The following is a 9,498-nucleotide window of genomic DNA, read 5'->3' as shown; positions in this document are numbered from 1 at the left end:
AAATGATACCAACTCTCTAGTAGAAATAACAGGTAAAACCTTTCCAAAGATGGTTAAAGACATAAATTAAAAAATTCAAGAATTTCAGCAGCGCCTGTAGATCAGTGGGTAGGGCACCAGCCACATACTCTGAGGCTACCAGGTTGGAACCCAGCCCTGGGTCAGCTGAAACAACAATGACAACTGCAACAACAACAAAAAATAGCCAGGTGTGGGCACCTGTGGCTCAAAGAAGTAGGGCACCAGCCCCACATATTGGAGGTGGCGGGTTCAAGCCCAGCCCTGGACAAAAACTGCAAAAAAACAAAAGGGATGCCCCTGTTAAAAAAAAATAGCCAGGCATTCTGGCTGGCACCTGTAGTCCCAGCTACTTGGGAGGCTGAGGCAAGAGAATTGTTTAAGCCCAAGAGTTGGAGGTTGCTGTGAGCTGTGACGCCAAAATAAATAAAATAAAACTTTAAAAAAATAAAAAATAAAAGATTTATATACCAATGTCTATCTTAATATGGTATTTAAATGATAAATGTCCACCGGAAAACACTTACTATTGTTACTAGAAAAGCTTTAAGTTTTAAATAAACTAACATTTATCTTAAAATGTAAGTAAAGGTCATAAAAATAAGAAAGGCAACTAGCCTAAAAGCCATTTGTTACTCTATTTCCTCTTTCACTTTCCTTCTACTGAAGTTTCAAGGCTAGTTATATTTGTGGGAAAAATTGGTTTGATGCAGACAGGTCCTGTGTTCTTTTGCCTTAGAGACTTCAAAGAATATGTGGACTAAGCCAGAAAAGTAGGAAGTGTCAATGGCAAAGTGTGGATTTAAATGGTGCATATTAAGTGGACTGAAATGGACTTCTCAAAAAATGACATGCAGAGTAGATTATAATATGCAATTCTCGCTATTCTGTGAACATTTTAGGAAACTCTGCTTCAGTCCCATACCCTATTGCACTAAACAGAAATGACAAGTGAATTTTCTTTTTTTTCTTTTGTAGAGACAAGACTCTCACTTTATCGCCCTCAGTAGAGTGCCCTGGTGTCACACTGCTCACAGCAACCTCCAAATCCTGGGTTTAGGCGATTCTCTTTGCCTCAGCCTCCTGAATAGCTGCGACTATAGGCGCCTACCACAACGCCTGGCTATTTTTTTGTTGCAGTTTGGCTGGGGCCAGATCTGAACCTGCCACCCTCAGTGTATGGGGCCGGCACCCTACCCACTGAGCCATAGGCGCCGCCCGACAAGTGAATTTGACAAGTGAATTTTCAAAACAGTTATAGAATTAAATATGTTCTTAATTCTATATAAAAGTCAATATCAGGCTCGGCGCCTGTGGCTCAAGCAGCTAAGGCACCAGCCACATACACCTAAGGTGGTGGGTTCGAATCCAGCCCAGGCCTGCCAAACAACAATGATGGCTGCAACCAAAAAATAGCCGGGCATTGTGGCGGGTGCCTGTGGTCCCAACTACTTGGGAGGCTGAGGCAGGAGACTCGCTTGAGCGGTTGCTGTGAACAGTGAAGCCCTGGCACTCTACCCAGGGGGACAGCTTGAGACTCTGTCACAAAAAAAAAAAGTCAATATCAGCTTAAGTAAACTTCTCCTCTGTACAAATGCTGTCATATATACATATATATATATGTTAAAAGGCTATTTAGTAAACAACTCAAAAATCTGTGTTTAGCACATACAAATCCAGTCCCTTTGTACTAAAGGCAACTACTGGTTATTACATGATCAATGGCTTAGGCACTAAAGTCAGATTTTAGTTGCTATGAACATCAATCATTTTTAAAATCTGGTACAACTGACAGTTCTTTGTATCTTTAAAATTGTTGCTAACATTCATTCTCAGAGACATTCAATTTTTGGATTTACTATATTTAATCTTAAGAGAATATTTTTGGAAAAATATATGCCAAGCAGACATGAATGCCAGATAATATCCTGATAAACATCCTCTAATGACAAAGCATTTTTAGACCTTACACTTAGAGGAAGATGAACAAAACTAAAATTTCAAATCTACCTGCCTCAGAAACAGGATTATGGATGATTTTTTTAAAGCCGATTTTCCACTTTCTGTATTATTATGATTCTCTAGTTTAAAAGAAAAAAATGTTAGAAATTGCTAGCAGCAGTTTCCTCTGGGGAGAAAAACTGCATGGATAGAAAATAGAAAAAAGACCTTTTGCATTTTACATAGTACATGTTGAAATATTTATTTTCCTAGGGAGATGGTGGAAGGGAAATTTGGGTAAATAATAAAAAAATGAGGTATTTCAATTTTTAACAGTTGTCTTTTTAATAGCTGGAATCAAACTTAGGAACTTAGAATATTTAAATTGTTGTCTTTCATGACCTGCTGGCTTTCAAAACTCAATGCAGTTTTTCCATAAATTTATACCTTAGAGAAAAATTCCACTTATTATTAAAATGAACAAAAGTAGCTGGGAATGGTGCTGTAATCCCAGCACTTTGAGAGGCTAAGGAAGGAAGATCACTTGAGGCCAGGAGTTCAATATCAGCCTGGGCAACACAGCAAGACCCTCATCTCTAAAAACAATTTTTTTTTTTTTTTAATGAACAGTAGTGTAATAGTTAAACTTGACTTCCTCAGTTCCCAAGGGCCATTTACATAAGCAGGGGCAAGTGCCTAAAGTTCTGACATACCTGAAGGAGAAGAAAGCCACCACCTACTGCAGTTGCTGCAAGCTTTCCAACCTTCTGGAACAAAAATCCTGCACACCTTTAATGAAAGAAATAACAAAAGATGAGAATAATCAATGATATGCTAAACCCTCTACCTCTTCTACTTTTCATTGGTTTCCAGACAAAAGCTGAATGTTTTCCCATTTCTTTTGATCATGTCCCCTACCTGTTCAGAAACCTTTAATATTTCCCTTCAATTATACTGGAGAGTAAAAAATGCACAATCTAAAATGTCCGAGATTTGCTTCAAAATAAAGGACAGAAAGAAGAGGAAGAGACTTTATAGGAAAAAAAAGAGACTACTAAAAACAAAATGATAAGTACTCAGGGGTTCATCATACTCCTACTTTTGTATTAAGGAAGTTGATTTGTTTTGCTTAACATAGTCAAGATGTTTCATACACCTGGCCAACCCCAACCCTACCCAAACCTTTGGCTCCAACACAATTAGTTTCCAAATAGGTCATCACCTCTGCTCAAGCTATTAAACTCCCTGCTTCTAAGTGTTTCTGCCTTTCTCTGCCTATCAAAACCTTTCCTACTCTTTAAAGTTCAGCTGCAGTTTCACCTTAGAGACCATAATTTAAGCTCACTGCCTGTGGCTCAGCGGCTAGGGCACCAGCCAGATACACCGGAGCTGGTGGGTTCAAGCCCAGCCCGGGCCTACCAAACAACAATGACAACTACAACCAAAAAATAGCTGGGCAATGTGGCAGGTGCCTGTAGCCCCAGCTACTTGGGAGGCTGAGGCAAGAGAATCGCTTAAGCCCAAGAGTTTAAGGTTGCTTTGAGCTGTGACACCACAGCACTCTACTGAGGGTGACATAGTGAGACTCTGTCTCCTACTAAACCTGTTTTGTGTCTCATCTATCCTGTAAGAGTACCAGCCTACATTTTGGGGATTAATTCTCTCCTTAAGAGAGCTCACATTCCCTTCAGTATTCTAGCTGCATACCATGCAAAAGAAGCCCTGATTTCTAACTCCAGCCTTCTGCACTGAGTCGAATGTTTCCCCCACCTCCAAAATTCATGTCCTTCCCAGAAGTTCAAAATGTGACCTTCTTTGGAAAAAAGGGTCACTGCAGTGGGAATTAGGTAAGATGAGATCAGACTAGAGCAGGGTAGGCCCTTAATCCAATATGACACACAGACTCACAGAGAGAAGATAACCATGTGACAACAGAGGCAGAGACTGGAGAGAGATGTCTACAAATCAAAGAATGCCAGGGATCGCTGGCAATCACCAGAAGCAAAGAGAGAAACATAAAACAGATTTCTCTCCCTCTAAGTTTTCAATAAGGAACCAGCCCTGTTGACACCTTGATTTCAGACTTCCACATCTATAATTGCCAGGAAATAAATTTGTTATTTTAATCAACCTAGTTGTGGTACTTTGTTACAATTGCCTGAGGAAACCAATAAACCTCCCTAAAAGGAAAATTTACATTTAAAAATCACACAACAGGCTTCTTTAGCATCCAGACAGGGTGGCTCATGCCTGTAATCCCAGTACTTGGGAGGCCGAGGTGGGTGGACTGTCTGGCCTCCCAGAGCTCACAGGTTCAAGACCAGCCTGAGCCAGAGCGAGACCCCCATCTCTAAAAATAGCCAGGTGTTGTGGAAGGCACCCATAGTCCCTTACTTGGCAGACTGAGGCAAAAGAATCGCTTAAGCCCAGGAATTTGAGGTTGCTGTGAGCTATGATGCCAGAGCATTCTAAAGAGGATGACAAAGTGACACTGTCTCAAAAAAAAAAAAAAAAAGTTCCGAAGCAAATATCATCTTTCCAGCCAAACCAACTCTTGCCACCTTATATTCATCTCAGACTATGCCTTCTTTATCCTTGGTACAACTGATTGCACAGTTCTATATACTCTATCCAAAGATTACTTGACTCTATCGTTTCTTTTCCATTCCAAAGGCCATCATGACTTTCCTTTCAGACCACTCTAAGGGCCCTCTATTGATCTTCACACCTCCCATCTCTCCTAGCAACTACTCATCCTGACTGATATTAGTTTTAATTTCTTTTTTTTGTTTGTTTGCTTAGGCTTGAGACAGAGTCTCAGGCTACTGCCCTGGGTAGAATGTTGTGGTGTCACTGCTCACAGCAACCTCAAATTCATGGGCTTAAGCAATCCTCTTGCCTCAGCCTCCCAAGTAGCTGGGACTATAGGCACCCGCCACAATGCCCGGCTATTTTTGGTCTCAGTTGTCATTGCTGTTTAGCTGGCCAGGCCAGGTTCGAACCTGCCAGCCTCAGTGTATGTGGCTGGCACATGATCAAAACTCTATAGCTACCCACAGCTAAATAAAATCTCCTCAGCCTCTTATTCCTGTCTTGAATTGGAATGAATCGTTAACTGGTTAAGTTAATGCCTGTTAAACTGTTTCTCCTTAACATATACAACAATATCACATCAATTTTATACCCTAAGAAAATGGCTAACATTTGTTATACTGAAACTAGTGATTGTAACAAATCACATATATAATATTAAGAGTCACAGCTCTTAAGCCAACATCTGATAATAATCCAAATGTATATATAGTAAGCCCTCTGCATCTGCAGGTTTCACACTCACAGATTCAACCAAGGATACCTAAAATATTCAGGGGAAAAAAACAACAAAAAATAATAATACAGGCTGGGTGTGGTGGATCACATCTGAGAGGCCAAGGCAGGAGGATCATTTGAGCTCAAGAGTTCAGAGACCAACCTGAGCAAGAGTGAGACTCTGTCTCTACAAAAAATAGGAAAATTATCCAAGCATAGTGGTATAGATCTGTAGTCCCAACTACTCAAGAAGCTGAGGCAGGAGTATCTCCTGAACCCAAGAGTTTGAGGTTGCAGTGAGGTATGATCATGCCACTGCCCTCAGGCCCAAGCAACAAAGCAAGACCCTGTCTCAAGAGGAAAAAAAAAAAATTATATATATATATATATATATATATATATATCTGTGTATATACATGTGTGTATATATAGAGAGAGAACACAATAAAAAATAATACAAATAAAAAAATTCAGGATAACAACTATATATATGACATTTACATTGTATTAGTTATCATAAGTAATTTAGAGATAATTTAAAACATGCAGGAACTGTGTGTATGGCTCAGCACCTGTGGCTCAAGTGGCTAAGGCGCCAGCCACATACACCTAAGGTGGCGGGTTCAAATCCAGCCCGGGCCTGCCAAATAACAATGATGGCTACAAACAAAAAAAAATAGCCGGTCACTGTGGCGGGCACCTATGGTCCCAGCTACTTGGGAGGCTGAGACAGGAGACTCACTTGAGCCCAGGAGTTGGAGGTTGCTGTGAGTTGTGATGCCACAGCACTCTACTCAGGGGGACAGCTTGAGGCTCTGTCTCAAAATAATAATAATAATAAAGACAGGAACTGTGCATAGGTTATATCCAAATACTACACCATTTTATATCAGGGGTTTGAGCAACCCCAGATTTTGGTATCTATGGGGGATAGTGTATGGAATGGGTGCTGGAAATCAGTCCCCTGCTGCATTACTATAAAGGACATGTCCCTCAATAGGGAAGTCAGCAACAAAGGCTCAAAAAGAAAACAAAAGGGGCAAGCAGCAATCAGGTTTCTGCAATATTCCTGGGAATGTGCTCCACAAGCACACGGATCCATTGCATGATGGCATTAGTTCCTAAAATGAACCTACTAACTCTTGCTGATCTGTCTCTAGGCTTTCAAGCAAACTTCTGCCTATTATCAGGCTTCTTACCAAGTCTGGTCTATAAGAAAAAACACACAATGATTGGTAATTCCATTTCTCAACTTTCTTTTAGTCTCTTTTAAAACTGGGCACTGGGGCGGTGCCTGTGGCTCAGTGGGTAGGGCGCCAGCCCCATATACGGAGGGTGGTGGATTCAAACTCGACCCCGGACAAACCGCAACAAAAAAATAGCTGGACGTTGTGGTGGGTACCTGCAGTCCCAGCTACTGGGGAGGCTGAGGCAAGAGAATCACCTAAGCCCAGGAGTTGGAAGTTGCTGTGAGCTGTGACGCCTCTACCCAGCACTCTACCCAGGGCGATAAAGTAAGACTCTGTCTCTAAAAAAAAAAAAAAAAAAAATAGAATGGGCATTAGACCCTGAACTCACAATGACCAATCACCTGTAGCACCAAATTTGAGCTTAAGCAGAGGAGGGCCATGTCTTGAATCATAGGGCTTGCGGTACAATGAGCCTGGCAAATCAGTTGCATAACCAAGCCCCTGACAGGCATCTCTCCTCTAACTGCATACAGCAGCATTACTAAACACACGAGTAAAAATATTGCACCTCTGCATGACAGAATCCTCACAATGAGAGTTTCTATCACAAAATGGCATTTACAAAAAGGCATAAAAGAGTGTGCCATTGTGCCAAAGTGCATGTGAATCACAAATTGAAAACTTCAATTTTATACTTATCAAGTGGAAATACATAAGTATCTAAATTAAATCAATGTAAGATAAATTTGACTTAGAATCTAGGAAAAAATAATTATTCATTCACAAGTTAAGCCCCTAACTTCAAAAATTCTCTAGAGTCATGAACGTTTTTAAAATAAAGGGTCAAATTTGTTCTTGCCCCTTGTTACCTGGCTAGCCTTTTATTCCAGGAGCAACAGAATTAGAGTCATTGTAGCAATTCTGTAATCACGTGGTTTGAAAAGGTAACCGGTTTAAGCTAATACTTATTAACCACTTCTTAACGTACTACACAATAGTGTTACAAAGTAAGCAATGAGAGTTTTAATTCCAACACAGAACCAATGTTCTTCTACAGCTAGTCTTCAAAGCATATCATAAACTGACTATAATTTTTACTGAGCATTTTACACTGCTCCCTACAGAGCTGACAATCAGACAGAGGCCAGTTCTACTGTGGGAGTTTCTCAGGTTTTTCCAGTTGTCAGCAAGTAAAAATTTACATATAATTAGCACATATACGTACTTCTTCCTATCTACCATCACTGAATCAGATCCACTACATTTGCCGAACTTGACAAAAGGGGGAAATATACAACGAATGAAAAGAAGGGTGAGAAGAGAGGAATGAAGCCAAACCGTGGGTGGGCAACGGGGAGCCTTTGAACGTAAATTACACCTCAAAGTAGCACTCTTCTGGAATTAACAACGTAGGCCCACTGAATGTGCATGGTGGCTCTGGCCCATGTATAAAAGGACAGCAGTCAGGCCCCCAAATGAAATTTAATGAAAAAAATGTTATTCTCACCAGCCAGTCACGCCACCCATTACAATCTGGGTAGCTACTGAGTATTTTTCTACCATTGGTCCGGAACTGTGGCCAAACACTCGATTCCACCAGTGGTGTCTTCTTGCATACTCAGTTAAATCCAACACTTCGTAAGAGTCGTCATCACTTTCATAGTCTTCAAAATACAAAATGGGAAAAATAAATTTAGAGTCAATCAAAACTCAGAAATGTCCCATACATTCTTTTTTTTTAAAATCTGTCACAACTCATTGTTACTTTTGGTGTACAGCTAAAAATGCCCACATAGAAACTGAGTTTATTAAACTCAGTTCCTTAGACGAGGGCCTCAAGAGTAAAAGGGCTTGGCACCAATGCCCTCATCTCCTTTCCTAAGGCCTAAGGACCAGGTCGTGGAGGCAGGGCCAGATTTTAAACAGCAGTGCGGGGTCATCCCCCAAATATCAGTAAGCTCAAGGTCAGAGCAGGGTCCATTTTTATCCCGGGGGGAGGGGTCCTCTGAGAGAACCGGTCAGAAGCCAGGCGAGACGAATCACTTCAGAGTCACGAGTATTAAAAAAATAAATAAATGGATAAATTTGAAGATGGAGATGTAGGGACAGAGGTGAAGGTAAGACAGGAGGTTGCGCTGTGTTCAGGGTGGGAGTCGCTCTCCGCCTGAGTTCCTCAGAGAGGGAAGGGGAAAGTACAGCTCGAAAAGGGTGATCAAAGGGGCTACCTCAAAAAAAGAAAATAATACAGTTCCAGGAATCCTGGGGCAGGGAAAGGAAAAGGCGCCCCGGGAACAAAGTCGAAAGCTGTGAGCCGCCGCGTCCCAGATACCACTTTGGACCCTGGCCGCTCACCTTGGGGAGGGGGATTCCGGGTCGCCATGATACCGCCGGCGGCCTGCTGGGGTGGTCCCTACCCACCCACCTCTCCCCTGCACTTTAAGGGCCGCTCTAGGCCGAGATAAAAAGTCTATGGTTTCTTTTTTCCTCCTCCTCTTTCTCCTGGCGCGTTGTCCCGTCCCCGCCCCCTTCCCTTGGCCGATGATCTTCCGCGCAGGCGCAAGATCGGGGCGGGGAGAGGGGCTGGCTCTCAGCCTCGCGAGGGCTTATGGGAGTTGTAGTCCGTTACCTTCTGCATCTTTGGAAGGGTGCAATCATTCCACCTAGAATTTCCATAACTTGAATTCCGTTATTTTCTTTTTAAAGTCTCAAGGCTAGGTCAATGGGTTGACGGGTGCCGCTTGGTGGTATAAAGGATAAACCAGCTTGATACTGACACAGACGCTCCTTGACTAAACTTTAGTCAGGAGCCTCTTCTGAGCTCTCTTTTTGACTAAGCCTCCTTCTTGGGCCATCTTTGGCTTGCTTAGTCCAGTTGTAGCAAGAATCCTGTAAGTCGGCTCGGCGCCTATAGCTCAACCGGCTAAGGCGCCAGCCACGTACACCTAAGGTGGCCGGTTCGAATCCCCAGCCCAGACCCGCCAAACAAAAATGACGGCTGCAACCAAAAAATAGCCGGGCGTTGTGGCGGGCGCCTGTGGTC

At 42.2% G+C, this 9,498-nt stretch overlaps 1 protein-coding gene across 1 annotated transcript in view; it reads right to left on the bottom strand.

Moving 5' to 3' along the window:
* Window positions 1-8,943, bottom strand: part of FUNDC1 (FUN14 domain containing 1) — a 21,305-nt gene extending 12,362 nt beyond the window's left edge. Inside the window, exons 1-3 of the mRNA XM_003783961.3 lie at window positions 8,811-8,943; window positions 7,966-8,122; window positions 2,673-2,748 (exon numbers count right to left, since the gene is read on the bottom strand). Of these exons, the coding sequence (XP_003784009.1) occupies window positions 2,673-2,748; window positions 7,966-8,122; window positions 8,811-8,838 (261 nt within the window). The 5' untranslated portion in view covers window positions 8,839-8,943. The remainder of the gene's footprint in view (window positions 1-2,672; window positions 2,749-7,965; window positions 8,123-8,810) is intronic.
* Window positions 8,944-9,498: the final 555 nt, after the last annotated feature.

Source organism: Otolemur garnettii, unplaced genomic scaffold, assembly GCF_000181295.1.
Source record: "Otolemur garnettii isolate 467f Iridium unplaced genomic scaffold, OtoGar3 scaffold00009, whole genome shotgun sequence".
NCBI lineage: Eukaryota > Metazoa > Chordata > Mammalia > Primates > Galagidae > Otolemur > Otolemur garnettii.
Note: the sequence above shows the minus strand (reverse complement) of the source record. Positions and strands in the feature narration are given on the sequence as shown.